The following is an 18,667-nucleotide window of genomic DNA, read 5'->3' as shown; positions in this document are numbered from 1 at the left end:
TATTTACCTCTCCTCTATGTTGCTCACTTTCTTCCTCCCGTTTCCTTCTACACCAGCGGCCCAGAAGGTGAGCCACCTCATGGGCATGAACGTGACAGACTTCACCAGGGCCATCCTGTCTCCCAGGATCAAGGTGGGCAGAGACTACGTCCAGAAGGCTCAGACCCAGGAGCAGGCAGAGTTCGCCGTGGAGGCCTTAGCCAAGGCCACCTATGAGAGGATGTTCCGCTGGCTCGTCATGAGGATCAACAAGGCTCTGGACAAGACCAAGAGGCAGGGAGCCTCCTTCATCGGCATCCTAGATATCGCTGGATTTGAAATCTTTGAGGTAACTCATTGAGGCAGACTTGACGGTGCAGTATGAAGTAAATGTAGAAACATGTTTTTTTTTTAGGGCTGGGACTCGATTAAAAAAATGTATCTAATTAATTGGAGGCTTTGTAATTAATTAATCGAAATTAATCGCATTTTAATCACATATAAATATTTGACCTGAGAACAGTGAGAAGTAATTTTTTCACATGGATGTTTAGTATACCATTGAATAATGACTGAATACATAAGCTTAAGCAACAAAAATATTGTTTTATTTTTGTTCAAGTCCAACAGACCAGTGCAATTTTTGCCATTAAGTGTAGCAATAGCATATTTAGGAATATAGTACATTTCAGAAATTCAGGTAGCCTATAGGTAGGTAGACCTTCTGTAAACTATAATACTTTGGTTTTTTAAGTAAAACACAATCCACGCTAGCTACCACACTAGCCGCTAGCTGCTATATGTTTTGCATTGAGTTGATACTTGAGGCTGGATGTGCTGCGGTAATATGTGAATTCCTTGTTGCATAGCAACACAACCATGCTCTTATCAACGCTTCCATCCGTTGGTTTTTAGTAACAAAATGTCCCATCATCCACGGGGCCAACCAAAGCGTCTCATCAGCTTCTTCCTTCATGTTCACTGTGGTTTGTTGTTGTCTGAACTCATGAACGCTAGTTGGTGCTCCAGTATAATCGGTCCGCCTGAAACTCATCCAGTGAGAAACGTTCCGCGGTGCAAAAATAAGTGCGATTAAAATGCGTCAATTTTTTAACGCGTTAATTTTTGTGTAATTGATTCATCTTAATTAACTCGTTAAAGTCCCGGCCCTAGTTTTTTTTGTTTTTTCTATTGATGAACTGTATTCTTTATTTTTTTTAATTTTATCTTTATTGAGGCCAACAGGTTTCATACAATGTAGTATATTTTTCCTTTTTAAAAATAAAACAAAACATAATTTCTTAGATTTACAGGTTCCTGATACATAGGAAAAGCAAAGAAAAGGAAAAGAAAACTAAATCATAGAAAAGATAACCATCAGGATTTCCCATCTGTATCCATAGTTATATATCATCAGTTTTCTTCCCAGGCCCAATTTTTTTAAACATTTTTATGTATTAACAGTATGAACAATTTGAACATAAGGGGGAGTTTCACTTTAATTCTCTGAAAGAAAATAAGTAAAGAAAAAGGGAAATGCATATACATAGACTATTAAAACAAAACAAAAAAAACGACTCAAACAAAATCTGATTTTAGGCCTATATGATCAACATATCCAGTCCATTTAGACCATATTCTAGAAAATGTGGCAGTCTGGATTTTGAGGGAGTAGGATAACTTTTCCATTGTATATATATCATGGACCACATCTAATCATTCTCCTATTGTAGGTGGGTCTTGTTTTAACCACCTTCTTGAGATAGTTTTTTTTGCTTGCCACCAGAAGTATAAGTAACAACTTTTTATCTCTATAATCTCTTCCAGTCTCTTCCAGGTGTAAGTGTTGATGAACTGTATTGTTAACCCTTTCTTTGCTTGTGTCCCCCAGCTGAACTCCTTTGAGCAGCTGTGTATCAACTACACCAACGAGAAGCTGCAGCAGCTCTTCAACCACACCATGTTCATCCTGGAGCAGGAGGAGTACCAGAGGGAGGGCATCGAGTGGAGCTTCATCGACTTCGGCCTGGACCTGCAGCCCTGCATCGAGCTCATTGAGAAACCTGTGAGTTTGAAAAGCGTATTCAACCGTCAAGCTTTAAATTCTTTATGTAATCTGGCATTATTTCTGATCGACTGTCCCTATTTTTTTTGTACTTCTTTGTTAATCCACTGTGTTAAGTACTTCAGAGCCTCTCTAGTTCCTGCTTTAACATCTGCACTCTCTCTCCTGTATGCAGGCCAGTCCCCCTGGTATCCTCGCTCTGCTGGATGAGGAGTGCTGGTTCCCCAAAGCCACAGACAAGAGCTTTGTGGAGAAGGTCCTGTCGGAGCAGGGCAATCACCCCAAGTTCTTCAAGCCCAAGAAACTGAAGGATGAAGCTGACTTCTGTGTCATCCATTATGCTGGCAAGGTAAATCGTTTATTATGATACATGCTGTTTGACACATCTCCTCTGCCTTATTTGTAATTTTGTAATTTTTTTTATTTTATTTTTTTACTTTTTATTTATTTTGCATTTTACTCATAGACAAAAACATACAAATGTCCAAACAAATAGGAAAGGTAAAGAAGAAAGCAAAGTAACAAAATAGATTAAAATAACGTAAACTTAAGTTAAAATAAAAATAAAAAGGGTAGGAGTGGGGCACGCCACTCTAGTTGCAGCTTTTATCATTGTCCATTCGGTCTACTCAGTAATTGACCCAGCTTTTTTCGTGTACACAGTCCATTTATTCCACCGTTGGTCCAGGGTCCCTGCTTTCATTCTGAGATAATGTCAGTCTTTCCATCGAGTAGATCTCCTCAACAATATCCAGTCATTGTGTTGGGCTTAGAGCAGGGGTCTCAAACTCAAGTTACCTGGGGGCCGCTTGAGGCAGTATCAAAATGACCAAAAAAACACACAAAATGACAGAAAAAAAACGAAATTACTTAAAAAAGACACAAAATGACCAAAAAAAGACACTTAATTACTTAAAAAAAGACACAAAATTACACAGAATTACCAAAAAGTCCCAAATTTTTTTTAAAAAGACACAAAATTACCCAAAAAAGACACAGAATTACCAAAAGACACACAAAATTATTTAAAAAAGACACACAAAATTATTTTAAAAAGACACAAAATAGATATATATTTTTAAAAGAAAAAATTACCAAAAAAGGTAATTAAAAGGACCTTCCACACACAACACGTTAAAGTGCCATTCATATAAAACTCACATTAAACTTTCATATCAAGGTGGGGGCCACAAAATATTGTCACGAGGGCCGCAATTGGACCGCGGGCCGCCAGTTTGAGGCCCCTGGCTTAGAGGGTCAAGTCAAGCCAGTTTCTTGTTCTGGCCTTTTTACATGCCAGGATCAGTATTTTGAAGAGGTACAAGTCCGTCTTTTGAATAGTCCTGTCTAGAGTCAAGCCCAGCTACATGATTCGGGGGTCCTTGGGTATCCTGTAAGAAAGAATCTCTTCCAGAATTTGAACAATTTTGTCATTTTTAAGGTGAAAATACCTTGACAATCCCTCTCTAATGTTACTGCTCAGGTGGACTACAAGGCAGACGAGTGGCTGATGAAGAACATGGACCCCTTGAACGACAACGTGGCTTCACTGCTCAACCAGTCCACTGACAAGTTTGTCTCTGAGCTCTGGAAGGACGGTGAGTGGAGGCAGATGTCACAGTAACCCAGGAATCACTGCTCCTTCTGGGCGCAGTGCTTGATGTGGGAATATACTTCATGTTTGTGTTTTGCATTTCATAGTGCTTTCTTTCTCTTTTATTGTCTGGTGCCTGGACCTTTGTTTTTACCTTCTCAAATCCCATGTGGTGTTTCCATCCATTTCTTCCTCTGTACGGCCCCTTTTTGTCTGTCATGCTTTCTTTTACTGGGTCTCAGAGGTACAGAATTGTCAGAGAGCCTATTTTTATCAGCGTTTTCCTATTCTACACTCTGACTCAGGTGATTAGGTTTCTTATTCATTTAAGTCTTTCCACTCTTATTCCTGCTGTCTGTTTAAACATGCTTATTTCCACCATGAATCCTCTCTGTCCTCCATTCATTCTCTTGTTTTTTCAAGATTTTGTCAGCTGTTTTTGGTGTCTTAAACCAACTGTGTGTGTGTGCAGTAACAAAACCTTCTTCCCACTTGTTGCTCTGTCATTGAACTCTCCTTTTCTCCCTCTGTGTAATAGTGTTGTTTGGGGACTCCTGGTGTTGGTCATGGGTACTGCAGCGATGGGTATATACTGCATGGGTTTGGTTTGGTTTTTGTTGTCACCACAGAAATACATGCCCACTGCAACCACCAAAGTCTGCCACCTTCTTGACATATTTCGTTGAACCATTAAACACATAGTTTTCACTCAGACGGCTACAAACTGTCAGCATTAACAGCTGACCAGCCCCTTCATTCACTGCACTGAGTTTTGTATCTGTTTATGGTGTGTCATCTCTCCACGCTTCACTCCTCTCTGTCATCCAACTCCTGATTCCCGTTTCCCCTCAGCATCCACTTGGTGTTTGTGTGGTGTTTCACTGGTCCTGGTTTTATGAAGCGCCTCTACTCTCTCCTGGTGTATGTTTACCAGGAGGAAGTGGAGAGACAACGGTCACTCATTCTTTCTTGTGACATGCATTTGGTTTGAGTTTGCCTGGTTAAATATTCAAATGATTTAAATTCAAATCTTACAGTGCATAATGTCTCTTTTCTATCTGTTTCTCTCTATTGTGTCTTCTTTCAGTTGACCGCATTGTTGGTATGGATAAGGTCACGAGCATGTCCGATATGTCCGGCGGTTTTAAGACTCGCAAGGGCATGTTCCGCACAGTGGGCCAGCTGTACAAGGAGCAGTTGTCCAAGCTCATGGCTACTTTGAGGAACACAAACCCCAACTTTGTCCGCTGCATCATTCCCAACCACGAGAAAAAGGTACCTGAGAAATAATAGCATCTATTAGTGTCTATTGGGGATTTCTACCATAAGAACTGAACCTGCATTTTGACTGAAGGAACTATGGACTGAAAGACCCTTACGGCAACTTGCGTACCACTTTTTTCACAAATACAAATCAGACTGGGCGTGGACATTTTCTGATTGGTTATTTATGTTTAAAACACACCTACAAATAGAAAGATATTAATGCAATGTATAGCTATTTTATTGTCAAGCATGTACATTGGGCCTCGTATACTCTAGAGCAGGGATTGGCAACTGGAGGCCCGGGGGCCGCATACGGCCCGCACCCTAACTTGAAGTGGCCCTCAGTACAATTACATGCATTTGAGCAAGTGCAGTGTGAAAATGCACAAAATTACTTCTTGCAATTAATGTTAGTCTGCTGTTCTTGCACTGAAAAAAAAAAAGAAATCACAGTAAGTGGTTATTTTTTATTTGCCTTTTGTATTCCTATTTATACTGTTAAACATGCATTTGAGCATGAAATATGTTAAGTTACTGCACTGTTAACATATTTAAAATTGCAGTTTCATCATATCTGGTTAAGTGCACGGTCCTATATGTGGCCCTGTGGTAGTGTCCATGAAAAATTGTGGCCCCCTCCAGCATTTAAGTTGTCTATCCCCGCTCTACAGTCATAGGAAAAAAAATAGAAGACTACCCTTTTTTCTTCAATTTCTTATTCATATTAGTGCCTCAAATGATAACGACAAAAATTGCTCATAAGAGTTTCATTTTAGAGCTGATGTCTAGCCATTTTCCATGGTTTTCTTGATAACAACCAAAATCATTATCAAGAAAACCATGGAAAATGGTTAGACAAACAAATGTACCTTTAGTTGTACCAGGCATTAAAATAAAAAATAAATTGAAGAAAACAAGGGTGGTCTAATTTTTTACATGACTGTATATTAAATAATTTGGATCAGGGAGAAAAAAACCTTAGTCAAGACAACCCTAGCTATTTTTATTATTAACTGATTTTAATTTTAAAACGAGAGCAGCTTTTGAAACTTCAATCTGAGATTTAGATGTGGTGGAAACACAATTAGAAATGTGCAAAATGGATTTTTTGGGTTTTTAGTTTAGTTCCTCTGGTTCTATAGTTCCTGGAACTGGCGGGGAAACCAATGCTGTTCTCTCTATTATGTCACACTGCTAATTAGCAAATGTTGTCCTTCCTCAGGCTGGTAAATTGGACCCCCACCTGGTTCTGGACCAGCTGAGGTGCAATGGTGTACTGGAGGGGATCCGTATCTGCAGACAGGGCTTCCCCAACCGCATCGTCTTCCAGGAGTTCAGACAGAGGTAACAGAATAATAACACTGTTCCCAGTTTGTCTTGTTCTCTGGCAGGTGTGTGTGTAGAAAAACTAAAGTCCTATTGTGTGCCTCTATTCAAGGTATGAAATCCTCACTCCCAACGCCATCCCCAAGGGCTTCATGGATGGAAAGCAGGCCTGTGTGCTCATGGTAAGGAGCTCTATAAAATTCTAGCTAAGCTCCAGAATAACAAGTCCCTCTGCAGTTTGACTGATCATCATGTGTCCTGTCAGATCCAAAGTCTGGAGCTGGATCCCAACCTGTACCGTATCGGCCAGAGCAAAGTCTTCTTCAGAGCAGGAGTCCTCGCTCACCTGGAGGAGGAAAGGGACATGAAGATCACCGACATCATCATCAGTTTCCAGGCCTGGTGCAGAGGCTACGTGGCCCGCAAGTAAGAAAAATCAAATAAGCACTTTCTATGACTTCTCTGTCTGCAGGGTCCTGCTTAGAAGCTGCTGAAAACGAAGTGTAGAGCAGAATTTGAGGACATTTAACCCTCTGAACACTGAGAAGTTTAAAGCCTTTTTTGCTCCTGTCACATGTTACTCACTGTGGCCTCATTTTTACTGCAATAATAAGTCCTGCAACTCTATGGAAATGACAGAATCATGGCTAGAAGTAGGGAGAACTCCGCTATGTGCTATTGTGAAGTATAAGACGGTTAAAATGCAAAGAATAATAAAAGAAATAATAATTAAAAAAATTGAATAAAATAGAATCTTTATATTCAAGGTATTTCAAACTCCTTCATGTGTTAACAGTAGCATATAAGACATCTATATGTAAATGGGGCTCCACATGCTATACGTATATTCTATTTACCTATTTAAATAGCCGCATTTCCTATTTTTTACATTTCTGTCACGTGATCGTAAGCCTCAGCAGAGTCATTCATAGCTTCACAGTTGTTCTGAGAAGCGCAGAATTTAACGTTTTATACAGGATGTGGTTAGTGTAAACAATTTATTTTTAGCAACATTTTTAAATGAGCAGAGAAAAAAATTCATTTTGAGGATTTTAAGCTTCCATTTGGTTATTTTACTGACAGAAGCATTCCTCACATTTTACCTGTTAAAAGCCGGTCACAGGGGTGAAAATTGGAAAGATTGGATAAATTGTCATGTTTTTTATTTCAAATTTGAACTTTTGTGTTATATTAATTCATTGTCCCTTGCATACTTTACTTCTTAACAAAATGTTGTAAAAAATATCCAAGTTTTACTTTTATTTATAGATAAAAGGGTATTGCTTGTCTTTAATTTTTTTGCTTTGAACTGCATTGAATAAAGTTCTGTTGTCTAAGTCTGTCTGTAATTGCTTCATAGGGCTTTTGCCAAGAGACAGCAGCAGCTGACTGCCATGAAGGTGATCCAGAGAAACTGTGCCGCTTATCTTAAACTCAGGAACTGGCAGTGGTGGAGGCTCTTCACCAAGGTGAACCTCAGTCTCCTTCAACATCTTAGCCAACATTTAGTTCACTGTATATTTCACATTCTAGCCTTTTACCCCTATTTTGTCCTTTTTTAACTTCCCTTATTCCTACCATTCTGTCCTCAGGTGAAGCCTCTGCTGCAGGTCAGCAGGCAGGAGGAGGAGATGCAGGCCAAGGATGACGAGCTGCTGAAGGTGAAGGAGAAGCATTTGTATGCTGAGCAGCAGCTGCAGGAGTTGGAGGAGAAACAGCATCAGGTAAACTTTAAGAAACAATTCTCTCTGTTAAGTGTCTTTTCTTTTCCATGTCAGGGAAGTGATATGAAGTGTCGAAGAAGCATCCTGCAAAGTGCCGTTTACTCTTACATTTACATTTAGTCATTTAGCAGACGCTTTTATCCAAAGTGACTTACAGGAAAAAAGGGGAACAATCAAGGTATAGTGCGATAAGAGCCATTAGTGCAGCAATAAGTGCTAGTGAGGATTCTTTAAGGAGTAGAGTTGTGGTGTGGTGCTAGGAGAGAAGATGCTCTCTGAAGAGCTGGGTCTTCAGGAGTTTTTTTAAAGGTAGAGAGGAACTGGTAGTTTGTTCCACCAACGGGGAACAAGAAATGCAAAGAGTTTGGATTGCCTTGGCCGAACAGGTGGCAGAGCCAGGCGCCGTTCATTGTAAGAGTGCAACGGTCGGTGTTTAGTTAAATGTGTGCAATATGTGAGTGATGTGTTTGCTGCTTACAGCTGAGTGCTGAGAAGATGGCCCTGCAGGAGCAGCTCCAGGCAGAAACAGAGCTCTGTGCTGAGGCCGAGGAGATGAGAGCCCGTCTGGCTGCCAGGAAGCAGGAGCTGGAGGAGATCCTCCACGACCTGGAGGCCCGCGTGGAGGAGGAGGAAGAGCGTGCCTCTCAGCTCTTGACTGAGAAAAAGAAGATGCAGCAAAATATCGGAGTGAGTTCCCTTCACTAATTCAAACATGTTAGATTAGATGGTATTTGATTTACCTTACCAACCCTGCTGCCGTTTCTCTGCTCCCAGGACTTGGAGCAGCAGCTGGATGAGGAGGAAGCAGCCAGACAGAAGCTTCAGCTGGAGAAGGTCACCCTGGAGGCCAAGATGAAGAAGATAGAAGAGGACGTCATGGTTCTAGATGACCAGAACAACAAATTAAACAAGGTTAGGATGAAAAGCACTAAAACCAGCATGATGGGACACTGAGATCGGTCAACTGGATTGCTCCTTACGCTGCTACTTCATTTAGATTAACACTCTCTGCTAATATACTCTGAAAAGACAAACCGTTTACCGTTTACTCACTTTTTGTGAATGCAGGAGAAGAAGCTGATGGAGGAGAGGATTTCTGAGTTCACCACCAACCTGGCCGAGGAGGAGGAGAAATCCAAGAGCCTGCAGAAACTCAAGACCAAACATGAAGCCATGATCACAGACCTGGAGGGTAGGAAAAGAACACAATAGGGACAAAAAGTTTTCTACATCTAGATTGGACATAAGATGAGGGCTGCTGTCGAATAGTATTTGTTGGTTAGTAAAGTTCCTAACTGAAATAGTGATGGTGAAATGACCCAGACAAAGCAGCTGTGATAAGAGCTGGTCGAGTGCTTTAGTGCTTATCTTATCTTTATCTTATCTCCTTTATCATATGATGCTTATTTCACATAAATCTAACATTGTCATATAATCATAGTTGTGATCATGTGGATAACATGACAATTGTGGTGACTGTGAGCAACCATTGTCAATGTGACAACCATTTGGTTTCACTTTTGTTCCTGGGACCCTATACTTTTTTTTTTTTTTTTCATATATATCTTTATTGGGTTGTCAGGACATAATACATATTCAATCAGTAAGGGTACAATTCACCCATTTTTCCCCCTTTTAGAACCCTCCACCCCCAACTAGAGAGTCACATTCACATAAAATAAGCAAAAAACAATAAATAGTAATGATAATGAGCAAATACAACTCTCTCCCCCTCAAAGAAAAACAGAAGGGGTGAACAGTGGCCAAATAAACAATAACCAATAAATAAATAAATAATAATTATATATATATATATATATATATATATATATAGACATTCTTTTTTTTCCCCATAAATATCTTTATTGGGTTATCAAGATACAATACATGTTCAATCAGTAAGGATACATTTCACCCATTTTACCCCCTTTTAGTAGCCCACCCCACCAGGAGAATCACATTCACATAATATAAGCAAAATGCAATGAGTAATACTAATAATGAGCAAACCCAACTCCCTCCCCCTCAAAGAAAATACAGATACAAAAACTAAAAAGGGACATTTACAGGAGGGATCCAGAACACTTGGAAAAACCAAACAAAAATTGACTATAACAACTTGTATATATTGTGCCTAGAGTTCGACCACCATATCATCAAAACAACAACAATTACAGGCCTCTTTCACAATCCTGACTGGGGGGCAAAAAAGTTCAGTTCATCTTAATTAGAACCATCTATCTTAATCATCGGAAAGGAATCGATTAAGGAAAGAATGGGATTCCAAGTTTTATTAAAAAAAATTAGCTGGAGCACCCCCTAATACTGTACTTGATTTTTCTAAGTGTAGAAATGACATTGGATCCAATTATGGCATTCTATCCCTGTTTTATTATTTTATTTATTTCATTTTCCTTCCATTTTCATGTGAAGCACTTGGTTTTTGTAATTTCTTTACTGGTAATCACCTTCAGCTGTGTTACCTGTAGTTTAAGGGATGCTATACAAATAGTGTTATTAGAATTAATAATATTATTAACCACTGCATAATCACGTAGCAGAGTGTGAGTGTAATGGGTTTCTCTTGAATTCTCCTTCACATCTTTCCCATCAAGGTGAAGTAAAAGTGTTTCAGAAAGACATGGGATGTATTTCTTTGACTATTCGACTGCAGCCCAGGCATTCTTACAGTTTCAGACTTTCTGCATCTCTTTTTCTTTCTTTTTTTCCCCTCCTTATAATCTCATATTTATTCTTCTTCTGTCAGACCGCCTGCGCAGAGAGGAGAAGATTCGCCAAGAGCTGGAAAAGAACCGACGCAAGCTGGATGGCGACTTCAACGAGATACATGACCAGATTGCTGAGCTGCAGGCCCAGATTGCTGAGCTCCGTGCCCAGCTAGCCAAGAAGGAGGAAGAGCTCCAGGCAGCTCTGGCCAGGTCTGTATGGGACTCCACTGCTCAGTGTTTTTAGACATTGTTGCACTATACTCAGCTCATCAGTCAGTAGTAGTATTTCAGGTTATTGTAATCAAAGGAAAACTTCCCCTTCCTTTTTCTCCTTTGACTTATTTTTGCTGACTCATTTCTCCTTTCAGGATCGAGGAGGAAGCGGCGCAGAAGAACCTGGCCCAGAAAAAGATCCGTGAGATGGAGGCTCAGCTCTCTGAACTGCAGGAGGATCTGGAGCTGGAGAGGCAGGCCCGCACCAAGGCAGAGAAACACCGCAGGGACCTGGGAGAAGAGCTGGAGGCTCTGAAGACCGAGCTGGAGGACACTCTGGACTCCACTGCCGCTCAGCAAGAACTCAGGTAGAGATACTGGTCTAGAGGGAACTCCAACACTTAAAGTAATGGAATAGGTTGAGTTTACATCTACATACAAGGAGATGAACCTCTGATCTTCCTCCCCAGGGCCAAGCGTGAGACAGAGGTGACGCATCTTAAAAAGACTCTGGATGAGGAGGCCAGAGTCCACGAACACCAGCTGGCTGAGATGAGACAGAAACACGGCCAGGCCTTTGACGAGCTCAATGAGCAGCTGGAGCAGGCTAAGAGGGTAAATAACTTTCTCAGCCCTCTATCCAACCACTTTGATTTCTCCTCGCTTGTTGTCAGACTGCACTAACCGTTAATGCTTCCTCCCCTGCAGAACAAAGTGTCCATGGAGAAGGCCAAGCAGGCTCTGGAGTCTGAGAGGAATGAGTTAGCTATTGAGATCCAGACACTGATGCAGGGTAAGGGAGACTCAGAGCATCGCAGGAAGAAGGCTGAAGGCCTTGTCCAGGAGCTGCAGCTGAAGCATTCAGAGAGTGAGCGCCAGAGGCTGGAACAGGCAGAGAAACTCACAAAACTGCAGGTACGACTCTTTGTTGTTCCTTCTTCATTGATATGACTGAAGGTCCCTGTTCTTTAATTAGTGCTGTGTTTATAGAAGCGACGATACAACTTGAACACTAATCAGATGATGTGTTGTTTCTGTTCACTAGTTAATTTGTTGCCTTGTGTCCACAGGCTGAACTGGAGAATGTTAACACTCTGCTGAGCGATGTGGAGGGGAAGTCCATCAAGGCAACAAAGGACTGCTCCACTGTGGAGTCCCAGCTGCACGATGTTCAGGTACACAGACAGAGAAGACACTACTGTGGTCTACAGCTGAATAAAACAACCACTTCCTTCAGGGCTTTTCTATACATTTGGAGATGCTGTAACCTGCCTTGATCCACTGTGGTTACAGTACACATCACTGGCCTGCAGGGAGACAGCTCACCTCATTCTGCACCACCAAATTCTCAAATTTAACACTATTATGTTTCTTCAGATATTTATTGTTATCACTTCCCATTCCTAACATACATCTGTTACTGTTTGAAATCCACACATTCTGCTCTTCCATGCACAGAAAATATGTAATTTAATGGTTGCTGACGAACAGTAAAGCATTTAAAAGGCTCTCAGTACACACCAAAAAGTGGATCTAACACAAAAACAAAGAACCTGTCAGCAAGTTAGTGTGTCGTTTACTACAGAGCCTGTTTCATAACCGGTAGGATACGGGGAAGTGTTTATTGCATGACAATATTACATATTACTAAGTGGAGGCAAAGAGATCAACTAGGATTCCCTCAGTAGGTGAGCCAAAAGGAAAGCCCAGCAGCAGAGACCCTGGATATTTGGCACTAAAACATTACGGGGCCTGTTCAGTTATTGGGGAAACACTGAATATGGTGAAATTAAATGATTATTATTATATATCCGATTCATGACTGATGTCCCCAATTCAGACATTTGTCCACAGATATTATCCACGCAGAAAAAGAAAAGAGTGAAGTGTCATATTCTTTCTAGAGTCCTTTTAACTTAAGAGATTTTAGAAGGAGGGTCATCCCCATCCCTATTCACCATGCTGGCTTTCCTCACCAGAATTATAAGAAATTGATACACTTCTTTAAGCTGTTTAGGAAAGTCAAAATCTTTGGTAGTATCAAACGGTCTGCTACATATAATTCAGCTTTTTGTGCCCATGCTTCCAACAGGAACTACTCCAGGAAGAGACACGCCAGAAACTGTCCCATAGCACTCGTCTGCGCCAGCTGGAGGACGAACAGAACAACCTGAGAGAACAGCTGGAGGAAGAAGAAGAAGCCAAGAGAAATGTAGAGAAGCAGCTTATGACAGTCCAGGCTCAGGTAAGAAGGAACCCATGACCCTCATGTCCCTCGGACCTGTAGATTACAAACTTGTTCTATTGCTACCTCACATATTTGATGCATCACACGTCTACCTCACAGCAGTGACACCACCTTTCTTTCCTTTCAGCTTGTGGAAATGAAGAAGAAGGTGGAGCAGGATGCAGGCTGTCTGGAGAGCGCTGAGGAGGGGAAGAAGAGGCTTCAGAGGGACATGGAGGGAATTACCCAGCGCCTGGAGGAGAAATGCTCTGCTTACGAGAAGTTGGACAAGACCAAGACACGTCTCCAGCAAGAGCTGGACGACCTGCTGGTAGACCAGGACCACCTCCGACAGATCGTCTCCAACCTGGAGAAGAAACAGAAGAAGTTTGACCAGGTGAGATAGCGTGTGTGTGTGTGTGTGGTGATCTTTATAGACTTGAATATCAGAATTGGGATTTGACATGTCTTCCTGACTTTCTAGATGCTGGCGGAGGAGAAGAACATTTCTGCCCGCTATGCAGAGGAGCGTGACCGAGCTGAGGCTGAGGCCCGTGAAAAGGAGACCCGGGCCCTGGCTTTGACCCGCGAGCTGGACTCTCTGATGGACGTCAAGGAGGAAATGGACCGCAACAACAAACTGCTGCGGGCAGAAATGGAGGATCTTGTGTCTTCTCAGGACGATGTTGGCAAGAATGTAAGTGTGGAAAAATGTGCTTTCAGAGGTCTATTTGTGCCCGTGTGGTCTTTTCATACCCTTATTCTCATCCTAACTCATCATTTCTGTTCTGTAGGTCCACGAGTTGGAGAAGTCTAAACGTGCGACGGAGCAGCAGCTGGAGGAGATGAAGACTCAGCTGGAGGAGCTGGAGGACGAGCTGCAGGCCACAGAGGACGCTAAGCTGCGTCTGGAGGTCAACATGCAGGCCATGAAGGCCCAGTATGAGAGAGACCTGGCAGGACGGGATGAGATGGGCGAGGAGAAGAAGAGGGCACTGGTCAAACAGGTACCAATAGGATATAAACTGATGCTAATCTTGTCCTCTGCATCCTATTTTTTATAAATTAAAAAGCCCCAAAAGAGGGTTTAAATATGCAGATGCAGTTTCCTGGTTGTGTTGGTAATTGGACGTGGCTTAAATGAAATGTGCATCCATCAGGTGCGGGAGATGGAGATGGAGCTGGAGGATGAGAGGAAGCAGCGCTCTGCAGCCGTGGCCGCTCGCAAGAAGCTGGAGCTGGACCTGAAGGAGCTGGAGTCTGGCATCGACATGGCCAACAAGAACCGCGACGAGGCGCTCAAACACCTGAAGAAAATCCAAGTGAGTCAGCTGTTGAAATGCCTTTAAAACAATAAAAATGCTACATCCACATCAACTAAAAGTGTTTAAAAAGACAGTGAGTAGTTTTCTCAGTTTGACTGACTCCTTTGACTCCACAGGCCCAGATGAAGGATCTCCTCCGGGAGCTGGAGGATACTCGCATGTCCAGAGAGGAGATCCTCGCTCAGAGCAAGGAGACCGAGAAGAAGCTGAAGGGCATGGAGGCTGAAATGCTCCAGATGCAGGAGGTCGGCATGCACATCTCTCCATCTCTCCGCTCTATCCCCCCGCCGCTGTTGCAAACTGAATCTAATGGCTCTTTTCTCCTTGGTCCATGTGCAGGAGCTGGCGGCTGCAGAGAGAGTAAAGAGACAGGCCCAGCAGGAGAGAGACGAACTGCAGGATGAGATTAACAACCAGGCCACCAAGAAGTAAGATATCTGCCAAACTCCAGTCAAATATCACAACAGTGTTAAAGCCCATGTCGTTGACCACTTTTATTTCCTTCCCACTTTCCTTTTTCCTCTCAGTGCTCAAGTTGCAGAGGAGAGGAGGAGGCTGGAGGCTCGCATCGCTCAGCTGGAGGAGGAGCTGGAGGAGGAGCAGTGCAACACTGAGCTGACCAACGACCGGCTGAAGAAAGCAATGCTGCAGGTCTGTCACATGACTATAGAGCAGATTTTAATCCTCGAGGCCTCTTTAAAATCACTTTACACTTTACACCTTAAGGTCCCGAAACAGTGCCTCTCATTCAAGTGTCATAAAAATGTGATACATAAATATTTTTTTCAATTTCACTGCATCAAACCTTTTAGCAGCTTCAGACCTAACATAGATGTACATTTTTTTTCTTTTTTTCTTCTATTTTGATGTTTTAATGCCATTTTTGTCATAAGAACCCCTGATTTTTTCAAGGGCAAAGACACAAAATATGCAATATTTTCAAAAATAAGGTGCACAGTGGAATATTTTGGGTGAGGTTATTACAGCCTTGACTAGGTCAATAATCATTGCCATGCATTATGCAAGGTCAATGGGACCAAAACGGGCCTTAAGGGTCAAAGTGTGAGTGTTATGCATATCTCCTATTCTATTCACCTTGCAAAAGAGGATTTTTTAAAATTATAATAAAAAACAAACCCTGGCCAAGTTTCATACAATTAGCCTTTAAACTGACCGATATATTGAGAAATCAAAAACATAAAATTAGCTGAATGTGCACGTTTGGTCCCAAAGGTGCCTCGAGGGTTAAGTTCAACTAAAGATATCAATCAAAGCCCAGCTGTAGTGAATTGCTCATCATACAAACTTTTTTTTTTTAATCTAGTCTGACCAGATGAATGTGGAGCTGACAGCGGAGCGCAGTACTTGCCAGCGTGTGGAAGGAGCTCGCTGCCAGCTGGAGCGTCAGAACAAGGAGCTGAAGCTGAAGCTGCAGGAGCTGGAGGGAACTGTCAAGTCCAAGTACAAGGCCAACATGGCCGCTCTGGAGGGAAAGATCGCTGCGCTGGAGGAACAGCTCGACATGGAGACCAGGTGAAAGCCTCAGCCATGACATTTAAACTGCATTATGGAAAGACCTCAATAAGAAACAGAGGTGTTGATTCCTGAGTAACACTTGAGTGGTATTTTGAATGCAGGACTAAATTTGTAAGGGAGCATTTTTTTAGATAATGTAGAGCAGGGGTTGGCAACCTTTACTAACAAAAGAGACATTGTTGGCCAAAAAGAGGAAAAATGTTGGAATGGAGCCACAAACTGTATTTCTTAGCCCTACACTGAAGATACAATGGCCTAATAAGTCTAAACTAGCCTACCACACACACACACACACACACACACACACCACACATTACTAATAGGTCACAATGAGCATTTCTTAATATGATTTTGTCAGAAATCAGCAACTCAAAACTAGAGGAAGTTGGCAAAATTTTAAAATTTAGAAGTTTAAGGCGCCGGGCCGTGGATTTTCGCAAGCAATGCTGCACATTTAATAGAATAGACTGCCTTCACTATACTCATGTACAATGAGATTTGAGAGCTGACTCCAAAAAGCAGTGTGACAATAAATAAAATATATATAAAATGTAAAAATATACAATATAAACATAAACATGCATGGGCAAGTAAATGTAAAGAAAAATATATACGATATAATGTAAACATAGGCAAGAAAGGGAGGTAAGGTGCAGTCTTCAATTTGCCAGAAGCAGATATGATGCTATGCAGTGTTCATAAATATATTGCACGTTTGAAGGACAAATCATTGCACAAATTATTGCACATTGCCAAGTATAATATATTTTAAAAAGAAAGAGGTATTGCACAGTAATGGAGTCCATATGAAAATCAGTGCATATGAGAGTTCAGGGTTGTTATTGCTTTTGGGAAGAAACTGTTTTTGAAACGGTTTGTTTTTGACTTGATACACCTGTAGCCAACATGTAGTTGACGTTTTAGTTGAAAACATTTTTTAAATGTCTTATATAAGCTACACATTTTTACAGCTGAAGAATACAAATTGCTTTGGGCCTACACCAATGACAAATGAACATTAAAATGTAAAGAAATATCCTTCATTCATTTTGTATAATTGTGTTGTCACAGCCACAGGGAGCCACTGCAGACGGCCTGAAGGGCCACATGTGGCCCCAGAGCCTCAGGTTGCCTAGCTCTGATGTAGAGATCTAAATACTGGATGTTGTGCTCTTTCCTCAGGGAGAGGCAGGGTGCCACCAAGCTCGTGAGACGCACAGAGAAGAAACTGAAGGAAGTCATCCTGCAGGTGGATGACGAGAGACGCAACACAGAGCAGTACAAGGACCAGGTCCCGGCTTTTTCACATCACCTCTACATCCCCGATATCGGCACGTTTTTCTTTTTTGTGTGTCTAACTTTGTCCGTGTCTTATTCTAGGTGGACAAGTTGAACTCTCGTATGAAGCAGCTGAAGCGTCAGCTGGAGGAGGCGGAGGAGGAGGCTCAGAGAGCCAACGCCAACCGGAGGAAACTGCAGAGGGAGCTGGAGGACGCCACCGAGTCGGCAGACGCCATGAACCGCGAAGTCACCACCCTCAAGAACAAGCTCAGGTGGGAAGAGTAACTATAGAGTCCCTGTAGCTTTAGGTGTTATCCAGTAATCTACACAGATAGTTGTAACAATCTTTTATACATCAGTTTATGAATGTACCATTAATTCAGGGAGGTGACTGAGATGGATACTTGGAGACTGAAAGAACAAACTAAAACTAACTAAAACTAAATTCAAGACAACGCCCTTTATGCTGTTCACACCAAGCATGTGAGGCTTCAGCTGTGGGATAATTTGATCAAGATTGTTGTAAATGTATTCCGGTTATCAATAACAGCCAAAATAACCACTATTGATACTTTTAATATTTAGAAGTCCCAAATACATTGGAAAACAAACATGGTTGTGTCTGGGTATTTGACATCATCTAGACATGCACACAGTGAATTTCAGCCCCTTCTGCAGGAACTGCCTCTTTATGACTGCCACTGCAGCAGAATTTACCCAAAATAAACCGATTTTTGCTGTGATTTATTTATAAACTGATTCAAAAGTATGCAGGATTAAGGACATCATGATGCTGATTTGTAAAAAGTGAGAATTCATGCTTTGTCTGGCATGTCTGCAAGACAACAACCACAACATTTTTTAAATGCTTGTTTCCTGAATGGAGTTTGGACCAATAAGGTCTATGCCATGAAGAAGAATTTCAACGCTGAACTGCAAAAAAGATGTCTAAAAAACTAGATTAAAACACTAAATCTGAGGGAAATGATCTTGCTGCATGGACAGATAATTTCACTTGACAAGATTTCTTAAATTAAGATTATTAAATCTAGAAATAAGCATGGTGAACAATGAAAATAAGAAATTAACTCTTAAAACAAGATAAATTAAAGCTGCAAGCAGCGATGAACTGACCCGAGCAGAGTGACCTGACAATTATGTTTCTTACCAAGATAAAAAAAAATTTAGATTTAGAAGTGTTAGCTAATTTATCTTGTTTTAAGAGTTAATTTCTTATTTTGAGCATTCAACATATCCATATTATCTGTCCATGCAGCAAGATTATTTCCCTCAGGTTTAGTGTTTTTATCTTGTTTTTAGACACACACGTCATTTGATATGAAAAACCTCAATTCAAATAAGTCGCGAGAATGATGCAGAATTTATGAATTCATATCGACCA

The 18,667-nt window shown here is 41.4% G+C and overlaps 1 protein-coding gene across 2 annotated transcripts in view; it reads left to right on the top strand.

Annotated features, from left to right (window-relative positions):
* LOC131984173 (myosin-9-like) overlaps positions 1-18,667 on the top strand; it is a 44,450-nt gene that overhangs the window by 23,927 nt on the left and 1,856 nt on the right. For both annotated transcript variants that reach the window (XM_059349067.1, XM_059349066.1), the window contains 29 exons: positions 57-328; positions 1,871-2,044; positions 2,220-2,393; positions 3,528-3,642; positions 4,726-4,913; positions 6,127-6,248; positions 6,343-6,412; positions 6,496-6,656; positions 7,591-7,699; positions 7,823-7,954; positions 8,435-8,641; positions 8,729-8,866; positions 9,023-9,146; positions 10,722-10,893; positions 11,052-11,264; positions 11,367-11,511; positions 11,605-11,811; positions 11,967-12,071; positions 12,989-13,141; positions 13,272-13,520; positions 13,608-13,820; positions 13,918-14,130; positions 14,284-14,445; positions 14,565-14,693; positions 14,788-14,876; positions 14,976-15,099; positions 15,773-15,981; positions 17,167-17,275; positions 17,365-17,537. In XM_059349067.1, coding sequence (XP_059205050.1) covers positions 57-328; positions 1,871-2,044; positions 2,220-2,393; positions 3,528-3,642; positions 4,726-4,913; positions 6,127-6,248; positions 6,343-6,412; positions 6,496-6,656; positions 7,591-7,699; positions 7,823-7,954; positions 8,435-8,641; positions 8,729-8,866; positions 9,023-9,146; positions 10,722-10,893; positions 11,052-11,264; positions 11,367-11,511; positions 11,605-11,811; positions 11,967-12,071; positions 12,989-13,141; positions 13,272-13,520; positions 13,608-13,820; positions 13,918-14,130; positions 14,284-14,445; positions 14,565-14,693; positions 14,788-14,876; positions 14,976-15,099; positions 15,773-15,981; positions 17,167-17,275; positions 17,365-17,537 — 4,651 coding nt within the window. The remainder of the gene's footprint in view (positions 1-56; positions 329-1,870; positions 2,045-2,219; positions 2,394-3,527; positions 3,643-4,725; positions 4,914-6,126; positions 6,249-6,342; positions 6,413-6,495; positions 6,657-7,590; positions 7,700-7,822; positions 7,955-8,434; positions 8,642-8,728; positions 8,867-9,022; positions 9,147-10,721; positions 10,894-11,051; positions 11,265-11,366; positions 11,512-11,604; positions 11,812-11,966; positions 12,072-12,988; positions 13,142-13,271; positions 13,521-13,607; positions 13,821-13,917; positions 14,131-14,283; positions 14,446-14,564; positions 14,694-14,787; positions 14,877-14,975; positions 15,100-15,772; positions 15,982-17,166; positions 17,276-17,364; positions 17,538-18,667) is intronic.

The sequence above is a fragment of the Centropristis striata genome, chromosome 13 (assembly GCF_030273125.1).
Source record: "Centropristis striata isolate RG_2023a ecotype Rhode Island chromosome 13, C.striata_1.0, whole genome shotgun sequence".
NCBI classification, from domain to species: domain Eukaryota; kingdom Metazoa; phylum Chordata; class Actinopteri; order Perciformes; family Serranidae; genus Centropristis; species Centropristis striata.
Note: the sequence above shows the minus strand (reverse complement) of the source record. Positions and strands in the feature narration are given on the sequence as shown.